Source organism: Phacochoerus africanus, chromosome 8, assembly GCF_016906955.1.
Source record: "Phacochoerus africanus isolate WHEZ1 chromosome 8, ROS_Pafr_v1, whole genome shotgun sequence".
Taxonomy (NCBI): Eukaryota; Metazoa; Chordata; class Mammalia; order Artiodactyla; family Suidae; genus Phacochoerus; species Phacochoerus africanus.
Window position 1 is genome coordinate 9,513,253 of NC_062551.1, and position 25,204 is coordinate 9,538,456.

The 25,204-nt window shown below is 47.6% G+C and overlaps 1 protein-coding gene across 1 annotated transcript in view; it reads right to left on the minus strand.

Annotated features, from left to right (window-relative positions):
- WWOX (WW domain containing oxidoreductase) overlaps positions 1-25,204 on the minus strand; it is a 957,466-nt gene that overhangs the window by 703,141 nt on the left and 229,121 nt on the right. The window contains exon 6 of the mRNA XM_047790837.1: positions 4,443-4,531. Coding sequence (XP_047646793.1) covers positions 4,443-4,531 — 89 coding nt within the window. The remainder of the gene's footprint in view (positions 1-4,442; positions 4,532-25,204) is intronic.

Consider the following 25,204-nt stretch of genomic DNA (forward strand, 5'->3'; position numbering starts at 1 on the left):
GCAGACTGAGGCTTCCGGGCTGACCACCCAGAAGACAGAGTGGAGCAGATGAGGAGAAATGGATGAAAGAGCGGGTGGGCAGAGGGAGCGCGCGCGTGGGGCCGGGGACGGGTGTGGGTCAGGGCCTGGGGACCTCTGAGGAAACCCGCTGGAGCCACCCGGCGCTCGTGCCCTCGAGATGGAGACTGTAACACCGCCTCACAAGGTGTCCGGCCAGAAACTCAAACGGGATTTGGCCCAGCCTCTGGAGGGAGCTACCGTCTCACAGGACAATGAGAAGACAAGAGAACACGTTAAGGGCCATCACGTGGAGGCAGACACCGCAGTAAGACCACAGCAAACTCTAGAGGACACACCAGCCCTTGACACAAATGCGTTGCATTAACATTTGTTTTAAAAAGAAAATTTTAAATGGAGGGGAAATCTATTGGTTAAAATGCAGTGACCTTCCTTGATTTCTGATTTAAAAAGAGAAATACTTTTTGTCCTAAATGGGTTCAAGCCACTATATTTCTTTTTCCTTTCTTTCCCTTGTGTTCTTTGTTTTGCTTTGTTTTTTGTCTTCTAGGACCACACTTGCAGCAGCACATGGAGGTTCCCAGGCTAAGGGCTGAATCAGAGCTATAGCTGCTGGCCTACACCACAGCCACAGCAGTGTGGGATCCAAGCCGTGCCTGCAGTCTGCAACCTACACCACAACTCACAGCAACGCCAGATCCTTAACCCACTGAGCGAGGCCGGGGATCAAACCTGCATCCTGATGGATCCTAGTCGGGTTCCTAACCTGCTGAGTCACAATGGGAACTCTGAGTTACTGTATTTCTGAGTAACCTGGTTCCTTGGCAATTCATACCAATCCAAAAATCCATACTGAAGAAACATCTGAAGGGTGAAGCCTAACAGAAAGAAGTCACTGTAGATCCACACAGACTTGGGTCCGAATTCAGGCTCCAGCACTTGCTAAAACTGGGAAAGTGAGTTGGCCTCTGTGAAAAGCCGGAGCCTTTGGACTGGTAACAAAGATAGAAAGACTGATGCCTGGGGTTAGTGGGAGGAATTAGAGCCAACACATGAGTACGTGCTTAGCGCTTGGCCACGCACAGAATAAACACAAAGTTGACTCGAAGCTATCAGGAGCGGTGCTCATTCTAAAGTGGATTATTTCCCAACGCCATGCCACGCCTACCCCCACGCCCCCAAAAAAGAAGAAATCCTGGAAGAGGCTGAATGCAAACCCCTCCTGGTACGGGGGGGGGGGGGGGGGATGGAGCGAAGCCCAGCCCTACAACTCCCCCACCTGTCTCCACCTCCCCCAGGCTCCGGCGACGCCCTCTGGTGCTGTCCCGTTGTGGGGAGACACACTTGAGCTCGAACCCAGGGACGACACTCAGGAGAAAGGTGCCCGATGATACGCTGGTGTGCTCGTACCCTGGCTCCAGCGAATGGGAGCATCCACGTGGAATCTCAACGAGAGGTTTTTCCTTTCCTCGGTCCGACGGCACAAAAAGGGATGGGTTCGGAAGTGGCAGCCTTTCTTTCATTTGTCATGACATTTCACACTCAAGGAGAGTTTAACATCGAAAGATGGGAGGTGGTGGTAACCACAGAGCGACACGGGTTTTCTTGGCAGCCCAGGTGCCGGCACTTATATTCCCTTCTGACAGTTCTCAGCATCTAAAGACCTGTGTGTACTCAACTGTCATCCGCTGTCCGGGAGAGATTTCACTTTGGCAGTATTTCAAAAGCAAAGTCACTTGCTTTTTTTTTTTTTTATTGCATATTTTCGCCACTACAATCTTTCACTCAGCCATGTAAAATACTGTACTCTCAAGGGACGTACAAAAAGCAGGTTTGTGGTGCAGGGTTTGCTAAAAGGAAACTTACCTTTGTTTCTGAACCTAGAAGGACGAAAACTCAACGTCATTTGCTAAAATCTAGGATTAGGGCAAAATGGGTGACAGATTTTTCTCAAAGAGTGTGGGCTTGGTAATTACAAGAGGCAGTTGAATTTGATGATTTCGGAACTACTTAATGGTTAAAAACTAATGGTCCCGTTAAGACTTGGAAGACAGTCCTATTATGTAACAGTTGGCTCTTCTCAGCTCAACGGCTCCCCTCCAACGTGGCCTGACACCAGAATGGGAGGAAGCGTGAAGAGGCAGTACAACCACACTTCCCCAGAGCAGCCAGGTCAGGAGGAACGGAAACCTGACATCTGCCACCAGCCTGCCAAGTGACCCTGTGAAAGTCACTCACTTCCTCAGATCTTAGATTCTGGAACATGTGAAATGACTGACAGGGCAGCGTGGTGGTCAAGCGGGGTCCACGCGAGATCTCAGGCCCTCTGCTTCCAGGCCACGTGCCTTCTGACAGCTCACCCCTCTCTGGCCTCATTTTCCTCCGCTGCATCATAGAGGTAATGAGGGTTGCTTTGAGAAATAAATCCGAAAACGTTCTTGCTGCATGCGGGGCTCATGATAAGCACCAGATAAATGCGCTGCTACTGCTGCGCTGGTGGTGGTTGTCATTCTTCTCTCCCAAACAACCGCAGAAATACGAGGTTGAGGAATCATTGGCTAGCAGTCAAATGCTGCCTGCTTGTGGGGAATTGAGACGGCAGCCTGTGTGAGGCTAACAGGGCCACTTCCACTGGCCACTATCTCTCTGCCTGGAGCCGAGACGAGAGCCTGCGGCTCTGGAAGCACGCACTAAATGTGTGTTAAGTGCGTGAACAAGTGAATAAATGAATAATGAAGGGATAAAAGAGCAACTGCCTGAAAAGCCACTGCCCTAGCCTGACATAAGGTGCTCTGACAACTCTGGTAAGGGCGAGCAGTTACCAGCTGCCCAACAATGCAAGGAGTGTGCACAGCAGGGCTCGCAGAGGCCTGCTGGTTGGCTGGGGACGGCATGCAGCCCATCCTAGGAGCACAGGGACTGCACTTCAGGGCTCGCTAAAGACTCTGATTTCGCATTTCATCCTCCAGGACTCAGACCACACGCCTGCTCCAGAAAGGGCTTCAGAGAACAGAATTTTCAACAGGCTGAAAGAGCAGAGTAAGAAATAAGAACTGGCTATTGGACAGAAGAACTGACCCAGAGAAAGGTCAGAGCCATGGAGCACCCTCTGAACTGAAGAATTTAAGCCTGAAGACACCTCCCCATGCACCCATCACCCACTTAGAGAACCAGGGAACCAATGATCCCCAAAGAGGCAAATCCCAAGACAACTCATTATTTATCAGCTTCCTCCAAATCCAGTCCCGCTGGTGCTGCTTTTGGAACCATCCTATGCTTGGCACCACCTGTCCAGTTAACCCTTTTTTTTTTTTTTTTTTTGGTCTTTTTGCCTTTTCTAGGGCTGCACCCAAGGCATATGGAGGTTCCCAGGCTAGGGGTCTAATCGGAGTTACATCCACCGGCCTACACCAGAGCCACAGCAATGCAGGATCTGAGCCACGTCTGCAACCTACACCACAGCTCACGGCAACGCCGGATCCTTAACCCACTGAGCAAGGCCAGGGATTGAACCCACAACCTTCATGGTTCCTAGTCGGATTCATTAGCCACTGAGCCACGATGGGAACTCCCTGTCCCATTAACTTAATCCTTGTGTTTAAGCCAACTTACCTAAGAAAAAAAAAATAAATGATATTATTTGTTAAAGAAATTTAAACCATTAAGTTGAATGAGAAAGCAGTATTGCTTGCCCCCCAAAATATGAGAGAGCTATAAAAGTAATCACTTGGAAACAAAATATTGTAATGAAAATGAAGCTAACCACCACTGCTTTCCTCAGCTCTGCCTTTGAGGGCTGCTCTCTGTTAGGAAGGGAGGTTGGCAAAAAAAACCAAAACCAAAACAAAACAAACGAAAAAACCCTACCAGTCCCCAGCTAAGGCTTTCTCCTGCAGGCATTTTGAATGTCTGAGAAAGAACAGAAAAAAGAGAAGGAAGTTTCTCCAAAAGTAAGCCCACACATTTGCAACCAGGTAAAATCACTGCAGGTTTGCAGAACAGAAAAACCTTCCTCTCGTGCTCTGATTTCCAGCTCCTCTGCGGGAATAGAGAGCAAATGTTATTTGCTCCTGAATGCAATTAAAGTATATTTTTCCTCCATTCTGAGAGGGCACGGCAAAAACGTCCGTCATCAGGATGCAGCTTCCCATCAGCCGGCTTTTATGAGCTACAGTTACCAGGGCTTCACACTATCTTTTCCGTTTTATCTGGGAAGCTGTTATGAGATTGATGACACATCTCATAATGAGGGGGACTCAGAGTCAAGAAAATATGGTACACCTTAACAGGGCCAATATAAATGAGCCTCCTGTTTGGACGCCAAGACAACACAATAGCCTCACGTCCTCCCGGTTGTGTTCATCTGATATAGACATTACAATAGCAAGATATTATGATCTATAACCCTCCACTGGAACACTCACACATTCTTGGCCTTGAACGCTTGAGCAAAATGCTGCACGCTACGGAGCACAGCAAGGTCCAGGGTCATTGCTTCTACCTTGGCTTTGTGCTGGAATGAGAGAAAATAAAAAGGAATGATAAATAACAGCAAGTTTAGTTCATGGTATCCAGTTACAGCAAATGTGTTATGGAACAAGTCGGAATTCCCCTGTTTAATATTAGACGCCCAGAGAGAATATAAATCATTGGACTGAATGGAAGAACGGGGCTTTTTCCTGCCAAGTTTAGGGAGGACGGGAGGCTGGGGGTTGTGCTGTTTCACTTAGGGCACAGAACAGGCTCCAAAGGGTCCTTGGGCTCACGCAGCTTCTCTCGATCTGCCTCCTAAAAACACGCTAACGACTGGGGCGCACCAGCACAAAGCCCAGCTCCTGCAAGAACTCAGGAGATGAGATTTTAATCTCAAAATCTGCCGCCCGGGTTCTGAAATGACTCCACCAAGCCTGAACGCCAATCTGTGTACAGAAAGAACAGAAGCAGGCAAGACTCATCTACACCAGTGGAGCGCAGCTGATCCACATCCCCGCCGGTTTAGAAACCTGGAAAGTCTGGGGGTAGAGACCCCAGGGTCAGGAACCCTCTAGACGGATGCAATGCATGTGGTTGTTACGACGATGCTAACGACCACCCTCTACTCTGAGCCGGCGCCAGGCGGGCATTTACCGGCAGCATCTCATTTCCTGCTCAGGACAACGGAAGGAGGGTTGCGTTTTCCCTGTCTCACAACACGGCCTCTCATCAGAGAGGGCAGGGCTAAGACGCGGGATGGCAAGACCTCAGGTCCTTCTGACACGAAAGCCCAGGGTCCCTCCAGGGACAGAAGGACGGCAGCGGTCAGGACGCAAAGCCAGCCCCGTCCCTGCACGGCCCTGGAGCACAATTCTGGAAGGATTAAGGTTGCCTTTCAGACATGCCCTGTGTTACAGGGCTCTCCCAGTTTTTAAGTCTGGCTAGACTTTGGGGTAGAAGCTGAAGAACTGTCACTTTTCAGACCTCTCTCCTCCAAAGGACACAGGGCCCAGAATGCCAGGCCACCCGCCTGTTCAGGTGAGAAGAGCCCCATGAAACACATGGTTAACATGGGAATTCTTGTCTAGACTGTGATGCTCAAGTAAGGCCATGGAGAATAACACGATACTCTGATGGTGAGACGGGGGCGGCGAGCAAGCGGCCCTGCCGAAGACCCAGCCAAACGGTCTGGCGCGGGGCGGACACACACTGTGCTGAGAGGCTTAGTGTGTCTGTGGCAGCTCAGCTCGGCCGCTGAGGTCCTGGGCTCTGACCCAAGTCCCAGGCCTGGAACAGGGAACACCAGGCAGAGGCAGCTGGAAAACACACTGACTTTGGGCCACCTGATGTTCCCCAGCCTCAGTTTCCTCATTCGTAAAAGGTGAAAATGAATCACCTACTCACAGACGTGTGAGATTCGGTGTAAAGCACCTTCCATCCTGCCTAGAAGAACAAAGGTATTTCATCAGTTTAACCACCAGGAGGTAAGACGCCCATTCTGACAAGTTCCTTCCCCGAGGCCACCCCGTCATCGGCAGCAGGTGGATGCCAGGGTGTGCCATCAGACCTGATCCCCTTGGATCCTGGAGGATCCGGGTCCCGTCTACTAACAGAGCCCAGTTTTGGGGGAGGGTGTATGGAACGAGTAAATGACCCCCCCCCCCCAAAGCCCAACAGTCTCTCCATGGCAAAGGCAAGTTGGCCAAAGTGGATTTAAATTCCTCAGACAACAGCAGGAGATGGACAAACCTGCAGATTTTAGGAAGAGGAGGAGAAGCATCTAATCGGATCCAAGAAAGAGGGCAAGTGCCCATACCTGGGTTTTGTTAGACTTTCCTAAGATGGGGAAATTTTAGAGTGAGGGGCCACAGCAAGGCCAGGCCATGCCCCTCACCGTACAGGAAGGACACCAGCACTGGGCGCAGCGGACGCACCTGAGTGATGCTGCAGCCTGGGCAGAGAGCCTGGGACTCTGGGTCGGGAGCAAAGCCCCACCCGCTTTCCATCTGAGGGTCCGATAATTATCTGTGGTCAAGGTCTCAGGGGAGTGGAAAGTCTGTCAGTGGCTACCTTGGATTCCCCAGAGATTCCTATGCCTCGTAAACGCTCAGCTACCCAATCTGATGCTCTCCGGCCCCAGCCTCACCGTGAAGAGCGTGACACTTGCTGCCAGCAGTGCTTCTTCCAGCCTTTTGCACGTACCACAAAAGCAAAGCCAGAGACTGCTTCTCCTAGGAAAGGGGTGGAAGAGACTTTGCTCCTCTTTGCCGAGCCCCCTGCGGAAACCCCAAGGGATACGCAGGCTCCCTGCTATAAAAAGGCACCTACACACTGCTCTCATAAAACAGGGAGAACCTTCCCAGGTGGTGACCCCATGACAGTAATTCCAATGAAAACAATGGCATGGCCAAGTGGGATAACGGGACATGGGTGCAGATGTGCAAGTTCCACCTGGGAAGCTGTCTTCTGCACACGCACACCCCCCCGCCCCCCTTTCATTTAAGATAAAGCACAGAGCTGCCACTGCCAATAAGAACAAAATCAAAACATACACATCCAGGGGGAACAAGGGGTCACAAGACAGCAAGGAGTTCAACAGACTAATCCACAGGCTGCGGGTTTACTCGGCTCCCGGGGACAATGATTCAAATTCACACACAATTACTCAGGTAATTCTCCTGCCCTCGGTATCAGGTTTCCTGTTTCTGCTACTGACCCTGAGAAATGCAGAGAGACTATGTGTGCAATGCAGTTGGGTCTAGGGAAGGAAAGGCACAGCGTTTAGAATTAGGGGGTTTGTGTGTGTTTACATGAGCATGTGTGTATGTGTGTGCATGTGGGTGTGTGTGTGTTGGGGGGTTGCTCTCCTGAGTGTCTAATAAACCTAACAACGATACAGAAATGTGTATCAAGGGACACACTGTGACTGGGAAGGCAGCGGCTGATGGGCTGCAAACAGCAAGCAGGTTTGAGGCTAAATTAGCGCTTGCTGGAGGAAAGCAGGAGGCCCCATCTGCCAAGGTGAGCTTTCCTGCCGAGTGTGACGACAATTCCCTTTCTTGGTTTAACTCATTTTTGGTGTGTTGCTACCTTCTATTTGGAACTAATGACAGACTCATGGTAAGTGGCCAAAACAGTACTGAGAGTGCCCACACACCCAGGTCCCCCCGCCCCCGCCCCCAGGTGGTGAACCTGATCCAAGTCCAGCACACCTTCCAAACCGGAAGACGGACACTGTCACAGTGCTACTCATTAGACTAGAGACAGTATTCGGACGTCACTGGTGTGGAGACACATGCAGTTTCTCTGATTCGGAATGTCTGTGTTATCACATGGAGTATTCTGTGACATTTTATCACATGCACAGAGTCATAAAACTACCACGACGTTTAAGATACAGAACAACGGTCCCATCACCACTAAAGAACAGTTCCATTCTTTTATTAAGCTGTTCAATAAATTAGCATTTGCCACCCAGGATGTGAAAAGTTCAGGCCTCGTGTGGCTAGAGTCTACGCTCCGGAGGGGCACAATACACACACATAAAAAGTCCTAGCTTAACACTTTTTATAGCTCAGAATGGCCGACAAGATATGATCCAAATTCCTTAGCACCAGTGCCTCTGTACCAATCCAGACGAGCTTCAGTAACCAACAGCCCCCAAGCCTTGGTGTCTTAAGAGAACCAAGGATTATTCCTCGCTCACATTTCGTGCCCATCCAGGGCCGCGGGACTGCGGCCATCACGACTAGCCGGCGGCCCAGGCAGACGGCACTCCCACCCCCTGTAACATCAGGGTGGGGAAGAGAATGTGCCGGTTGCACCAGGAATCTCACAGGCTTCTACACAGAGGTGACAGATGCCACGTCGGCTCACATCTCATTGGCACAGCAAACCTTGGGGCTGGGCTTAGCTTTAAGAAGGTGAAACCCTCCATATGCCCAGAAAGAAAAGAAATGCAAACTTATACACAGTGAATTAACCGTACCCACCAACACGCAGTTCTTGATTTTGCCCTGTCTACCTCTCCAGGCTTATTGCAGGTCACTTCTTGCTTTATACTTTCATTAGTTATAGAAAAATTCAGGAAAGACAGATGAATGTGGACAGAAAAGCATCTACAGACCCATCACCCTAATAAGAACTGTTAGCTTTAAATATATCCCTCCCGGCTTCCTTCTTCTCTACCGCTCCATCTACCCAGCTAGGCAACCCTCCACTGGCCTAGCTTGAACAGACAGAACCTCTTCCTAGAACTTTGAATCTTAAAATGCTATCAAACGCCTCTCTCAATCTCCTTACTCTGTTCTTTAATCACACCAGTACACAAGTTGATCATCTAAGGCAAAAGAGGAATGTAAATTTATTTGAAACTGTGTATACAGATGCCAGTGCCCATTATTTTAAACGAGAACTGCACAGGTGGCATCCCACACATGAAGCATCAGGCAACTTCTAAGTGGCTGTGAAGCCCACCTGCTCCCAGCACCCCAGGCGCAGCCAGAAAGACACAATAATGAAGCAACCCACAAACTCTTCTTCCGTTCCCCTTCAACTCAGGGACACTCTCAAGAGACCAAGTCTTCTGGGTCTATGCTTTATTCAGCTCCCCAAACCTGTCTTAGTGGTTCAGAAGTCTGCCAAGGCAGAATCAAAGGGTTTCTTGCTGTCGTTATGCAAGAGTGATCTCTCATTCCGTTTTCTGACTGTAAATTAGCCACGTATGGCTCAGATGTGATACTGCCCGAAACCAGAGGAACCATATGGGGACTGTGCGGTATTTAAACGGAAGAGTGGGAAGAAGATGTCGTCCACAGGAGACGGCAGAGTCAGGCGGACCTGGGGGCCCCAGTGCTGGCCGCATGACTTCAGGGAACTCCGTGAATGCTCTGGGCCTCAGCATTCATGCCAAAATGGGCATTTGCCTCGCAGAGTTAGAGTCGGTGTGATGTAGATAAGGTGCGGGGCACCTTAATAATAACCATTACCTATCATTCGTAAGACCATGGCTAAAACATGATGCCCACTGCCTTTCAACAATAAAGCATACTAACAACTGCAGCCTGCTTGTTCATTTCACAAAATTAAGTAGCTCGAATTTTGAACAGCAATTCTGTGATGGAGGATGATGCACGACCTCAGAGCAGGAGGAAGGAGGTTTACTGAATCCCCCTGAGGTCATGGTACCCAGTTGCCAAACCTAGTAAACACTCTGAACCTAAAAGGTGTTACAGCCGTGGACTCTAGCTGCACCGCCTGGGTCTGAATCCCACCTCCAGCACTTATCAACTCGGCGAGCTACTTCTTCTGGTGCAATCAGGTTTCATTCGGTAACATGGAAATAGTAACTGCACCTGCCTTACCGGGAAATGGAGAAATGTATGTGAAATCCTTGGAAGAGTGCCTGCCACCTGAGAAGAACTCTGCCACCCATGAACATTATGCTTTTGGTTGGTGTCTGTACCACTGTCATCAACATTATCCCAACCATCATCTGCACCGAAGCGCTTCATTCTTCACTGACAGAGGTGAGTGGGGGCATAACTGGCCAATGGGCGCAATCTCAGAACACTGGCCCCATGAGCCCCGGCCCCACAGCACCCCCTGGGGGCAGGTATTATCATCCGCCCATTTCACAGATGGACAATATGAAGTTTGGAAAGCTAGTGCACCACTTCACCCAGCGATTCACACCAGCCATGATCTGGACGGCTACTGCAGTCCACCTGTGCTCTTGCCCCTCGGAGCAAAGCCAACTCCAGGGAGAACCCCCAGATCTGTCATCGCCTCATACCGAGGCAGCATAATGTCCCGCTCTCGGTCCACAACGAGAGATGACATTTACAAGAGTAAATTCATCCATTCACTCATGCTCTAACGCTGCCTCCACAGGTAAAGGCATACTCCACAGACATTAGTGCCTCCTTTCCTGCTTTTCTCTCATCCCCACCACTGCAACACGGCAGAGGAAATCAACCCACAGGCCATCAGTGGAAGAACAAAAAGGGTATTACGGAACAGTATGGGGCCATGGAAAACTGTATGCAAATACTTTAAGGACTGAGCATATGTTAAAAAAACAAAAACAAATTATTACTTAAAAACCATTTTTAATTGGAAACTTGCTGTGAGTTAGATGGGAGTCTAACAGGGACCTTTTTCCTCTATCCAAGTTCTCCCCACAATGAACCCAAAGCAGGTGGTCTGGGAACCAAGCTGCTGTGTATCCTCAAACGTGTTCAGAGAACTCAAGTGGGGAGATATCAAAACGCTCTCATCGAGTCCAGGAGCCTCGCTTCCCCCCACCCACCCCGACCAAGAAGCCCCACTGCATGCTTTCCACTCTATCCTAGTCATGCCGCAGGTGAGGTCAGCTCTTCCTCGCGCCGTGCTGTGAGCACCACCAATGAGTTGGTCAGAAAGCAGAGCACAGGAAAGGGGCCCTGGAGATGACGAGAGGATGGAGAAGCCCAGGGGAGTGAATGGGAGCAGGGAGCCCAGCCTCCAGGACGCCCGGAGGAAATTCTCTGTCGGCACCAGGGTATTATCCTGGGCACCTGCAGGTGGGAGGCTGGTTGTTTATGGGAATTCACCATGGTGGGTTCTCAAGTGAAGGTGCCAATCTACGTGGGCTTGATGGGTGTGTGCCCACCCTCTCTTAACTTACAGAGGAGCTCGTTTCAAGGTTTCCCTGAAGGAAGCTCTCACTTGCCATCTGAGTCTAGCTGTCAGCATGCAGCTTTGAGGTAGTCTGTGCATTGCTAAACAGCAGTCTATACGAGGGGCTGCCCATAAGTGATTATGCTCATGTACTTACTTACATATTGTTAGCTCTACAGCCAGCCTAAATAGGCTGGGCATGATGGGTATAATATTTAATATTATATTTCTTCACAATAAAAGCCAAACTAATATGAGTGTCTATGTATGACATGCTTGGTTTTTCGTTTTTTGTTTTGTCTTTTTAGGGCCACACTCGCGGCATGTGGAGGTTCCCAGGCTAGGGGTCCAATCGGAGCCGTAGCCGCCGGCCTATGCCAAAGCCACAGCAACACCAGATCCCAGCTGTGTCTGCAAACTATACCACGGTTCATGGCAACGCCAGATCCTTAACCCACTGAGCAAGGCCAGGGATCGAACCCGCAACCTCAAGGTTCCTAGTCAGATTCATTTCCGCTGAGCCACGACAGGAACTCCCAGCTTGGCATTTATTTTTCACTTAAGAGTAATATGAAAAAAGTTTTGAAGTATACATCATTTCTCCCATTTCACAGATCAGAAAACAGAGGCTGGTATGGGTAGAAGTGGCACAGCCTGGTAAGACACAGATCCAGGTTCCCAACGGATATGTGGCTGGTCCGAACGCTTGCGTCTTTGCTGCAATACCACTCTGTGCTGTACCCTGTCCTCATACTCTCAACATACACCCCTCCAACGCTATCGGGAAATTAACACCCTCTATATATTCTTGTTTGTGTCTATTTTACCTCACATCTATTTTACACATTTAGAATTTACAAGAGAAGCCCATGCCTACTGCAGAAAGAGAACGTGTAACCAAGGCAATAATCTACATTCGGAGCTTATTGCAAATGGCATCCTGCAAATTCTAATCCAATGGGCCTTAATTGCATCATGCAGACGCCTCTCACCCTTCGCTTTGCATACGCTTGGTCCTGATTTTATGTTCTGAAACCTTAAATGGGAGTTGTCACATTTACAACAGCAAGAGACACTGGCCCTGGGCATATTATTGACACGACATTATTCCCTGAACTGCGATACAGACCTAACTAAACTGGTTTAATAATTCATCAATATCCTGAGCACGACTTCCCAACACTCGTTTCTCGGGTATCATTTAAGGATGTTGATGGCAGCCGTGGAAGGCAGCATCGAAATGCAAGAGGAGGAAGATACTTGCATCCACTTTCTGCTCCTGCACCTCTCAGGCGAACAACCCAAACCAGCACCGTGAGCGACTCTGATGGGGACTCTGCCCAACCTGGCTCAAGCCGCAAGAGTCAAACAATGCACTGGTGAACGCTCTTCCTGACAGGGAATGCAGGGAGAAAGCAGAGTTTCAGCGTCTCCTTTATGGCTCTACATACATGGACCAATCTGTACACCACTGTGCGTTTAACCAAAAAAAACCCAGAAGACGCTCAGAGAAGAGTCCACATTCTGAAATAGGGAAATGATCCTTAGCAAAGCCCTGGGTTCTTCTCACAGCCTTGAAGGCTGGGGGCTGGTTTTGTCACTCCTGACCTTCAGATCAACCATCGGGCATCAACCCTCACTCCCAAGTCCCCAGGAGTACCCCCGGCCCTGTCCTCTCCACAGAACACGTGCACCTCCCTAATAAGAAAATCACCACAACGCCTTGTTCATTACGCACGGGACAAAAAGTGTGCCTTGTGTGGCTGGAACTCAATGTATAAAAGAACTTTATCAATATCTATAGGCAATTGGGAGGCTGGTTCAAGGAGAAACTACCCCGGATAACTGCTTCTTTAATCTGGTGTATGAGTTACATGCCACGTAAAGCAAAACTATTAAAAATGCTTAGACGGTAATTGGCAATATTTTGCACTCTGGATAAAAAATGCTTATCTTGCCAGAAACTAACAAGAGAGTGAAAATGTTCGAAAACCTTCCAATTTCCCTCTATGCAATGTATTCACTTTGCAGCTTAAAAACAGTTTAAGGAAGGACAGCAAATGGCCCGGGAGTTTGGCAGTCAACATGATCGTGCATTTATGCCTCGCGACGGAAGAAAGAGCCTTTTTTCACAGTGAATTTTTCATTCTAATGTAAGTGATGATTTACGTTAACTATAGGTAAAGCGTGGTTACATTTTCCTGAAGGATTGCAGGCAAGGAAAAAGGAGGACAATCGGTTGAAGCGTAAAAGCTTTCTCTGTCATAATATTTATTATAATGGCATATAAAATAGCTGAAATAAATAATAGATGACTAAAGGTAAATTCATATGATAAAGAATCCTTCAGCAGACACCATTACTTTTGACTGTTCTAGTTTTATACACAGTTGAAGACTCTTAATAAACAGGCCCTATATCTTACATAAGTACTGGAAACATCAACAACGTGCTTTCAAGGCAACCGACTGGACCTCGGCTAATTTACTGTATAATTACAGTCTCGACAGGAACGGTCTCGATATTTTGAATATTTAATAGCTGGGCTCTTAAGGAAACTTGTTAAGCATTGGAAACCCCTACTTCAGGGAAGGTGCTGATAAAAGAAAAATCAGTGCCCCCCTCCAAGATTCAGAAAGCTACAAGAGTTGAAAACACAGAGATATGGAGTTCCCTGGTGGTGCCACGGATTAAGGATCACTGTTGCTACTGCTGTGGCTCAGCTTCGATCCCTGGCCCAGGAACTTCCATATGCTGCAGGCGTGGCCAAAAAGAGAAAAAAAATAAAACAGAAATGTGGGGCCAGATGATTTTCCGGTGACAGATCAATGGTGGTTAGTTAACGGGAACAGAGAGAAAAAAACAAGGTTTGTCTTCATGCCCTGAACAGCCCAGGAAGGACCCACATGGTCTGAAAGACCCTCAGACAGAGAGACCTTCTTGACCGTGACTCTCGGGAGGGAGGGCAACACACCCCCCCAGCCGCTGTCTGCCCCAGTGGTTCCCAACCAGGGACCTTCTACCCCGGGGACCAGCGGCAAGGTCTGGAGACATTTCTGGTGGCCACAACTTGTCAGAGGGATGTACCGGCATCTACAAGGTGGCGGCTACGGCTGCTGCCCAACATCCCACAACGGGCCCCCGCCGTCACAAGTGCTGAGGCTGCTCGTGGGACCCTGGTGAGAGGACCTGTGACTCGCCCTAAGTGGGCTTAGCTGGTTAAACTCCTCCTTCTTTATGAAAGGCAAACTGGCCCACTCACGGCAGTACAAATAATACAGAAGTGGATAATGTATAAAATGAAAACATCTCCGGAATCCCACTGCCCCAAGATAAACAGAGGGACAGCTGGATGCAAAGCCTCCCAGAATACATTTTTCAACACATATGAAAACAATGTGCAACAACGTATTTCTACAAACCCAGTATGGCAGGCAGGCCCTGGGTTACTGGGTAATCTGGTTGTTTCCCAATGAACACATCACTGAATACATTGAAACAGTGCCCCGCCCACATTCTTCCTGCCCAGCAGACTTAGTCCACTGTCAGGCAGTCACGTATTAAAAACCAATTTCTTTTGGATGTCTCAGCTTTCCACACCCTCTGCTAGCTTTGTGAACTTTTAAATTTCCGACGCCTAAACTTCCTTATCTGTAAAGACAGAAATCACTGGGATGATTCTGTGGCATTACTGTAAGGATTCAAGAGACAATACCCATGGGAAGCCCCTTAACCAGACAGGCTGTGTCAACTATTGCTGTGGTTGTAATTAACACTGTTTATGCAGTTTCCAGGGCTTTATTATTAAAAGCAATAATATTGCAGTGCCTATGTTTTGCAGTATATGTTGTTGTTCTTTCCTCTACAGGACAAGTTCCTGGAAGTAAAACCACGAGGTCAAAAGATATCCGCATTTTAAATTTTGATAGATTTTTGCTGGGTGTCCTCCAAAAAGGTTATAGCAGTTTCTAATCCCAGGAACACCACAGCAGACGATGAAAGAAAACCAGAACAACCAATAATTCCCATTGACATTTATAGTAAATTAAAATGCACCGTTTATATCTTCGTCTCTGAGAGCTGATACAGAGTGAGTGGCACCGAGTAGGTTTTCAAGACAGGCTTTAATTTGGAAAATGAGAGAATGAATTATATAATGTGCCACCAAACTTGGGACAAGTAGAAACAGAAGTAGGCTAGTGATGTTGGCAATGATGATTTCCCATAAGCCATTTGGAAAAGCCAAGCATTTCCTCTGGTGCTTCAGGCTGGCTGGCTGGCGGCCTGTGGCTCAGAAGTTGGCCTCACCACGTGCTGACGGATGTGAGTTTGGTATGCAGAGCGTGCAGTAAACATGTAATAGTATCATCATGCTCGAGGGGTGACCACGACAGTTATTTTTAATTTATGGATGAATCCAAAGGGAGAAATCTTTCAGAGGCTCTGCAGAAGCAAAGCAGGATATTGGACAGATCAACTAGAAAAGATTTTTTAAATATGCTTTGGAGAGAAATGAGGTTTCCTGCTTAAAGTGGCAGCTGTGTAAGCAGCCTCTAGTAGGTTCCAACCAAAACACCCAGAAAAGGAGAAAAGCCGACAACTCAACACACACACACACACACACACACACACACACACACACACACACAGAGTCACGGTTAAGTTATCCCCAAATGCTGTGCATCTTTTACATTAACTACAGGACCAAATACATTACTCTTAAAAGGGACCCGGAGAAGGAATTAAAATAAATGATACAGACAGGAAAGAGCTTTATAATACTTAAGAGAAAATTTAGATATGTATGTGAAATTTTCAAAAAGAAAGAAAAATACCAAAAGGAAGAAGGGTAGGAAGGAAGGAGAGAGAAGGGGAGAGAGAGGGAAAGAAAAGGCAGGAGGAGGAGGGGGAGTTAGTTGGGGCTTCCAAACCAGCAGCAGCACAGTACAGGAGTAAAAAAAAAAAAAAAAAAAAATGCATAGGATGCACTGGATATAAAGAAATTGGCTAGTTCCAAAAATAATATCCAAAAAAGAATTAAAATTGATAACAAAGGAAAACACGTGGTAGAGATATAACGCAGAAATGAAATGCAGAAATTAGCACAAACATATCCATAATCACAAGAAATATAACTGGACTTAGAGTCACACATTAAAGGCAAAAGCCAACCAGAATTTTAAAACTACTCCTATGTTGTATAAAACAAAGAGTGTGGACAGAGAGAAGAAGCATCCCCCAAACCAGTCCTCCAGGGCCACGGCATGGGGTGCTGCTGAGAAGGGACTCACCAGCTGGGAACTACACTTCCCAGCATGCCCTGCGGAGGGCAGTGCTTCGAAGTTTCCACCAATGGCCTGTGCGTGGAAGGGTGTGTTCCTCCTGGGCTACCCCTCAGGTGAACTGGGGGGCCAATTCCTTCTCCTTCCCTATAACGGATGTGGAGGGTAGTGACTTCCTATGGCACAGGAAGGCCACGAGATGAAAGGGGCTGCAGCACTCTATTCACTAAACAGGCAACGGCCCCCTGTCAGTCGGCGACACGCCAAGCGGGTTCATGTCATACCATGGGAATCATCTGGTAAAACTGTTCACTCTGATGATGTGAAAGGCGCATCTAGTACCCACCAAGCGCGAAGCTCAAGAGGAGAGGCAGGATGTCAGTGCTGCCGACTGCGCCACACAGCTTTCATCAGGGAAGAAGAACCAGACAGTTCACAAGCAGAAATGAAATTTGGGACATCAGAGAGCTAGAAAAATCCGATTGATTCTGGAGCCCAAACAGCAACAAAACGAGCCTGAAGAAGACTTTGAGAGACCACAGCCCTTGACAACCTCTGGATGAATTCAGAGAATTCTGGCCAGCAGCATGTGCCAGATTAATGATAAAACTTTTCCACCCAAGCCTTTTTTCCAGATGGCAGTTGCTATGGAGCAGAGACAGACAGACACACACAGACAGGCAGACTGACCGACCGACTGAGACTGAGAGAGAGTCAGAGAAGTAAAGAGTCGGACAGGCCTGGGAGGTTTCCAGGGCTTGTCTGACAGCTTAACCAGGACTGCTTCTGAAAACGAAGCCCAGACAGGAGCTGAAGAAAGAGGGGTCTGGGCGAAGGGGGCAGATCCAAGCAGAGAAAGGATGTCCCTGTCTCCTCGGTGCCCAAAGCCACTCTCTTATCTGACTTGCTCCGCGGTCCACTCTCTGGTAGCCAAAGGGGACAAATGAATCACATCGGGAAATTCTGTTAAAAGCCAGCTAAGTTAGAGACTGCATGTGTTTCGGGGAGCAGCGCAGAAGGCGTTAAGAGAAGGCAGGGGGAGTGCAGGGGAACCGCCACCTGAAAAAGGCCCATTAGAAGCCACTTCGGAATGGCACGCATGTAAAAGCGGCTTGGCCTTGGTGCCTGCTCTCCCTGCTCGTCAGTATTGATAAACTGCCTCTTCCCTTCTCCCTTGAGCTGGACCACAGGCGGGGCCTCTGCTGCAGGCTGTGTGATGGGTGGCCAGCGCTTCCATCTCTCTGAAGAGATGATCTGGTACGTTCGGTCCTTGTTTCTCGAGGAAAGCAGACTTCATGAGGCTGAGCTCCTCTCTGGGACACCAAGTCTGATCTGGGAGTGTTATGGCCGCAGGTCACATTTTCTAGTTAAGCTCAGTGTCACCTTGCGTCACACATCTAGGACCTTTCCCTGTACAGTCACAAGATCCAGTCCAAGAAGCAAACACTCACTGTTCATTCAACGCTTGCGAGGACTTACACTCTGCCAGCTGCTCGTCAGGAAGGGAGGATTAAGGACTTTGCCCTGCTGAGCACTTACAAAGTAGACCTGATTACCTGGATTTGATCAACAAAACAAAGGCTAAGAAAGCATCAAAAAAATGTGCTTGAAAATCATATAATTAGCAGCTGTCACAACTGGGATTTCAGTTTTTCCTCTGCTCTGATAAGCCAATTCTCCTTATAAGATAGTACTACTGTCTCTGTGCCAGAACGTTCTCCCCAACCCTGAAATTATCCCTAAGTCCAGGAGATTATGGTGAGGGCCAGACTGACTTCACTCCCAAGAATGTTGTTCTTTCCATGAACCCAAAGGCTTTGACGCTTTTGGGGTTTTATTTTGACCATTAAAATTGTAACTTTATGATTAAAAAAACAAAACAAGAGAGCTGACTTCCACCTCTCCCCTCACCCCATGCCCCAGGCTTCGGATGAACCAAGTTTGATCACTAAATCATATGTATGTGTGGAAATAAGATACAAATCTAGCTACCTGCTCATTCTACTCAATTAGTGAAACAGATTTTTCCTTTCAAAATGGCCCCAGGTCCTCTAGAAAGTCAGCAAACTGGCTCTAACGGGCCAGATAGTAAATATTTTAGGTTTCTCGAGCCATAAAAACTGCTGAATTTTCGCAGCATGAAAGCAAAAGCCACCATAGATAATGTACGTGAATGGATGTGGGTGTGTTCCAATAAAACTTTATTTACAAAAGCAGGTATTGGGCTGGATTTCCTCCTGGCAAGGTAGCGTTTGCTGAAACCTGTTTTAGGACAAGAGTCAAGAAAGATGGGTGTGTTTCCTGAAGTGTGACAGTATTGTAATTAATATTTTATTTGCAAATTCCACTGAATGTAGGAAAAAAAGAACATCATACCTTGCCTTAGCGAGTGTGTCGTCGATCACACGGGCTATCAGATAGAGAGACACCTAACACACAATGCAGTGAGTCCCAGGAAGTGTGCACAACGGACCGAGAAGTGAGTGTCTGTTAACATCGCCCCTTACAAAATACGTCTCCTATTAAACAGTCCAAATTCTTTGAGCATTACACTCTGTAAGTATCAGCACTCAATGGTTGCTACAATTCCACATGCCTGCTGGAAGACAGGAATTTTTGCAAAATATTTTGGCAACTCTAGAGGTTTATGAAAACCTGTCAAAAAAATTGAAATACAAGATTCTAGATATTTGCCAAGCATTCCAATCTTTAGGCTTTTTGGGTGCCAAGAACAGACATTTTTTCAATGGGCTCCAAGAAATATTCCCAGATATGCTAAAGATTCTCTCCAGAAAATCCTAACAAGCACCAAATCAGAACACCTATTTTGGCCACTGGGTATGTGAACACATTTCCACCTTGTTCCCATGCCTTCATGCTGCAGAAAAAGAAAACCAAAACAAACCAACAACACCACTGCTCTTAATGAAAAGAGCAGCACACGCTTTCTTCTTTACTGCAGAGAAGAGAGGTGCACATGTAGAAACAGAGTTTGTGTGGGGGTGAACCATTTGGGTGGGACAAGCAAAAGTAGGCACAAAAAAGCCAAGCAGTGAAAACAGGAAATAAAGAGATTGCTCATAAGAGAGATTCTAATGAGGCCACTGCTTTCATGTCCTGGGATTTTTCCCATCCAAATGATGGCTGTAGATTACGGGCAATTGAGAGACCATAGCCGTTCCATAAAGTAATAAGAATTACCCGCCACATTATCATGATTCTGGGGGATTCACGCCGTCTGCTGGGGAGAGCAAGGACGGCCCTTCCAACAAGAGCCTGGACCACTCTGCCAATGGTGAGGGGCTTACATCCCTCGATGTCGCCAGCAGGCAGGACCACGCCTTGCGGACAACCACAGTTCCTTGCCAGCAAAATGTTCTCTGGGCCAAGAACCCCCAGGCATCTGATTTACAGGGATATCAGTATTTCAAAACAAATACAAATCCTGCTAAGAAGAAAAGATGAAAAACAGGACAGATTCACAGCCACCAGCGGGCTCATGGCACCGGGATCCTCCAACGGACACTCTCGGTCTCCTGGACTGTGCGAAGAGCAGCAATCTCGTGGAATGCGCTGCCGATGATGAAAAATGGTACAGCCCCACCACTTGCTCTTGGCCAGGCGCTCCACTGGGCGCTCAGCATCAGCATAGGACTTCCTTCTTCACCCTGAGTGCCTTGCCTTTTTTTTTTTTTTTTAACTTATTTTTTGGCCGCACCTGAATAGCATGTGGAGGCTGTGGCACCAGGGATGGAACCCACTTCACGCCAGTGACCTGAACCACAACAGTGACAACGCTGGACCCTTAACTTGCTGAACCACCAGGGAACTCCAAGGCTCAGTAGCCTTTAAGAGGTAGGTACTGGCATCTCCATTGTGTAAATGAATAAATGGAAATGAACTAACGAGGTCATAAGTCAGATGAAGGGAAGATTTGAACCCAGGTCTAATCAACCCTGAATTATCTGTCCCTGTTCATCCATGGTGTATATAAACTACAATTACTGGGACCGTTTCTATGAATATCGAGGACTAGCAGAATCCTTGCACATGATGCAATTCCAAGCATCTACGGAGAACAGGGAAAGGATGAGAAAAATCAGGAAAAGGCCCAGAAAGACCACATGTATAGGAAAAAGCAGAGAAAATACCCCACTCTCCAGTCCTCTCGAGATCCATAATCATATACTACAGTGTTCCCTGCAACTGCAGACACACACAGGGTAGCACATTAATCCTTCAAACACTAACAGATGCTGGCAGGGATTTAGACTGGAATGTATTTACAAAGTGACAAATTATGTTCCGTATTATAGAGAGAGAGAAAGAGCACCCACAAACAGGCTGATAAATGTCAGCTGCAGTCACGACAAACGGTTTATTTTTATTATACTATAACCACAAATGTGTGTGTGTGTTTTTTTTTTCTTTCTTTTTTTTTTTTCTCCCAGGGAGTCCCAAAGATTTATTTCTTGCAGGGAAAAAACAAGATTATATATGACACAAAGTAATAACTGTAAGATCAGTGATATTCCGGGCGCCCTGCCCTCCCGGAAAGCTGCATCCAGCCTGAGCAGTGCTACTAAAAATGCTACCTTCTCTGAAGCACAGTAAATGGTTAATAAATCAGAACTGATATCAATGCCTTATAATTAGACACAGTCTTAGTTCGCAGACTAGCCAATTGATAGACAATATCCAATTCCCCCTTTACTGGCTATCAGGAGGGTAGAGTAACTATTAAAATAAATTTAATGGCTCTGACAGGTAAGAAAATATACCGGGAGCTAAAATGTAATCACTACATCCAAACCCAAAATAAAATTATAGTCTTTGCTACAAACAAGGTCCCTGGAAAGGAGACTAGTGGATGGAGAGCGACATCCACAGGCCAAGAAGGGCAAGGTCACTAACCCAAAGGAACGTTCAACCTTGGAACCAAGACTGAGAGGGGGCACTTGGCGGGGGGCCAAGAGAAAATGTAGACATTTATTACTAAGAGCCCATTCCAAAGTATTTCTTTCATCCACGTGGTCAGTCAGACGTCGGCAGTAGGGACAGGCATTCCTGAGGGGGCACCAGGGCAAGATGGCAGCACGGCGGCCTGGCATCCACACCCCTGCTTCCCCGTCAGGCTCTACCCTTAACTCCCCCTGTGACCTGGGGCACGTTCCTGCCCAGCTGGGAGCCTCCATTCTCTGGGCTGTGAGCCAGAGGGTTTGGTGTTGCCAAGATGGTTCCCAGAGCCCAATCCTTTGTCCCATAGGTTGAGGGACGGTACATACAAGAGGGCACGCAGAACCAAACACGTGATGCTGGCCAAGCAGACTCGGCAGGAACAAGAACGCTTTCTCTTCTACGACGCCGGCTTCTCTTGGGAAATCACTGCAACTTACAACTCCCCACACTCTCACTGTCCAAAAGCAAGATTTTAGAAAGATACGACAGGAATACATAAACATATTTTAATGCACAACTTACATGGAAGGGTGAGATACTGCAGTTGTGCGTGCGCACACACCATCCCAGGGACGACCGCACGGAAGGTGGTTCTGCGTTCCTGAGAACGGAGAGAGAAGCCTGCGGTAGTGGGCAGTGGGTGGGGTGGCCCTGTCATCAGAGGGCAGGCAGGGGCTCCCCCGCTCACTGGGGCTCACCACCCAGGACAGTGAGGAGGAGGCCGCTGTGACAAGTAGTGACAGACGCTTGGGTCCAGGGAACGAGAAACCATCCTGACTCCACCAGCTCCTTAATGTGTTCTGACCTCTTGGAACCCTGGAACCTCACTTTTCCCATCAGCGGAAGTGTAAGATTAACACCTGCTTCTCAGTAAGACTGTGGGAGGTTAGGTCAGATGATGCCTATAGCCTGCATGGCCCAGCACCTGCCAGGCATATGGGAAATTCTCCACAAACTACGTCTATTATTTTTCAGCTGAGGCTGCTCCCTGGAAAACCCCAAGCCCTTTCCAATTCTCAAAGAAAGAAGTGCCTTTCCTGCAATACCAGCACAGTTCATTCTTCATCCTAATCCACATCCCCACCCCCACTTCCCATGTCTTCACTTAAGGGGGTGGGGGGGATAAGAAGACACAGACGCAGCACTATGCGTGCTCCCCTGGGTTCCCTTCCACACACCAGGCCAGGATGCCCCCAGTACCAGGCTTCTGCTCTCACCAGCCTAGGCGGCACACAATCCAAGGAGGGGAGCAAGGAGGAATTCGGGGAGAAGGGAAATCCACTCGATCAGAAGGACAGTCCGTCACAGAAGCAACCAGAAAAAGGTCCTAACGATGGTCCCACCCAAGCTACAGCAGTGAGCAACATACCGAATAATGCTGTTACTGGATAACAAACTACAGACTAAAATATAGACCCATGAACCTACACTACTATTAATAAAATAACTGAATCCATCAACGCTTCGTGGAGAAGGGATAGATCTTTCTTCAGAGGAATTCCATTTTATCGCCATAGGAAGCAAGGTAAGAAATACAAAATCGCCAGTAGGCAACCACTGGAGGAATAACGGCTGCAGTCAAGACCTGCGCGGGGATGTCAAAAGGGCGGTGTGCGGATGTTTAAGGAGAAAGAGAAGGCCAGCATCATCTCAAAGCATCGCCCCTCAAATTTATATGTTACAAAGAAAAAATCAGTAACACCATGTCGGAGAAACTCCACAGACATCCCCTTCACCAAATGATCAAGAGGGCATTCCCACCCATGTCAGTGGGGAAAGACATCCCGGCATCACGTACTGCCTGACATGCGGCACTCAAAAGGATACTACAGCATCTCGAGGATGCTCTTGCCAAAATTCGCTTTCACGCAAGTAATCATGAGCCAATATCTGATGTGCCAAAGTCTCAATATCAGAAAGGACAGGGAAGGAAGGAGGACTGTCTCAAACTGGAGGCGACCACAGAGACACACAAAGATGAGTCGGGTCCTGGACCAGATCCTGCACTAAAAAGCAGCTGATGGAAAACTGGTAAAATCTGAGCAACGTGGTATAGTTAGTATCATATACTAACTAACATCAGTTTCCTAGTTTTGATCCGTGTATTATGGTTAAGTGAGTTGTTAAAACTAAGGGAGTGTAGGTAAACTTTCTGTGCATTTTTTGATTTCTGTGTAGCCTAAAATTACTCTGGAAAAAAGTTAATAAAGTAAAATGAAAGGACTGTCCTTTGGAATGGGTGTTCCGTACTTAAAATACCTTTTATTTTACAAAGTAGTGTGGATTGTTGAGAGAGGCATGTAGTTACTCTGTGTTGATTTTTTGGTTGTTGTTTTGTTAGTGTCCTTCTTGGGGTGGGGGGGGACCACTTTGGCAAGCCTACACTGGTGTCATTTTTTGTTTTCTTTCGCAAAAGTTTACTGAACCCTAAAATCCAAAAATCTGAGAACTAAGCTCACTTAAAAGTATCTCGTAATGACTGGATACTGAAGCAAGGGAAGTTAACCTGAGCACTGACCCGTTCCCGGAATACTAACGATATTCCGTTGACGACATTAGGTCCCTGTGCTACTGCCAGCATCAAACCAAAATCAAAGTCATGGTCACTTCTTCCAGGAAGTGCACCCTGGTCACTAAGGCTTGATCCTGCTGGTCTTCCACGGTGGGAAACTGGAATCTAGCAGAGTCTCTGCCTCCTCATGTGTTTCTCACATCAAATTACCAGCGTCTTAAAATCACAGCCTGACATGCACTGTTTTTCCCCTCACTTAAAATTCAAGTTATTAAAAAAATAATGTATGTGCATCTCTGTAGTTTGTGAGTTGAATGAAAGATACATAGGTGCTGCGAGACATGTCTTTATAATATTTTCTTAGCCTCTTTGCTGAAAACTCCATCTTGTCCTTCCTTACTTTGTCCAGTCTTCCTGCTTGAGAAACAGTCTCGGTGATGGTAAATGACTTAAGCTTAAGAACAAAGACCTAAGGGCATGGGTTATTCGCGGGGTCAGCTGAATGTGGACATAATACAATAGTCTAGGCCCGCCGGCCCTGTGCAGAATGCACGCCATTTGCACAAGCATGATATGTCCTCTAAAGAATAAGAGAAAGAGGAACCTCATGACCAAGTGGTTTATGAGTGGTCCTTAACAGAATATGCATTAGAAAAGAGAACCGGAGTTCCCGTCGTGGCGCAGTGGTTAACGAATCCGACTAGGAACCATGGGGTTGCGGGTTCGGTCCCTGCCCTTGCTCAGTGGGTTAAAGATCCGGCATTGCCGTGAGCTGTGGTGTAGGTTGCAGACGTGGCTCGGACCCCGCGTTGCTGTGGCTCTGGTGTAGGCCGGTGGCTACAGCTCCGATTCAACCCCTGGCCTGGGAACCTCCATATGCTGCGGGAGCGGCCCAAGAAATAGCAACAACAACAATAACAACAACAACAACAAAGACAAAAAAATAAAAAAATAAAAATAAAAATAAAATTAAAAAAAAAGAGAGAACACCAAGGTGCAAACCTAGGCACCCAGGGTAGCCACAAATAGGCATGTAGAAGCACAGTGAGGATTCTCTGAAATGCTGTGCATAGATAGCTAACTCAAATGCTAATGATTCTTAAATGCCTATAGTTTAGAGTAAAAGTTTAACCATTTACCAGCTAAGTGACTTTTAAAATAATAAAAAAAAAAAAACCCTATATCCTGCACCTACTACCCCCTTTCGCTGACCTAATCCTGGAGAGCAGAATAAAAGCAGTCTGGTTTCTTGAGGCGGGGCTCTTGGTCCCTGAGACCTTGAGTCCCCCGGTTCCCACCT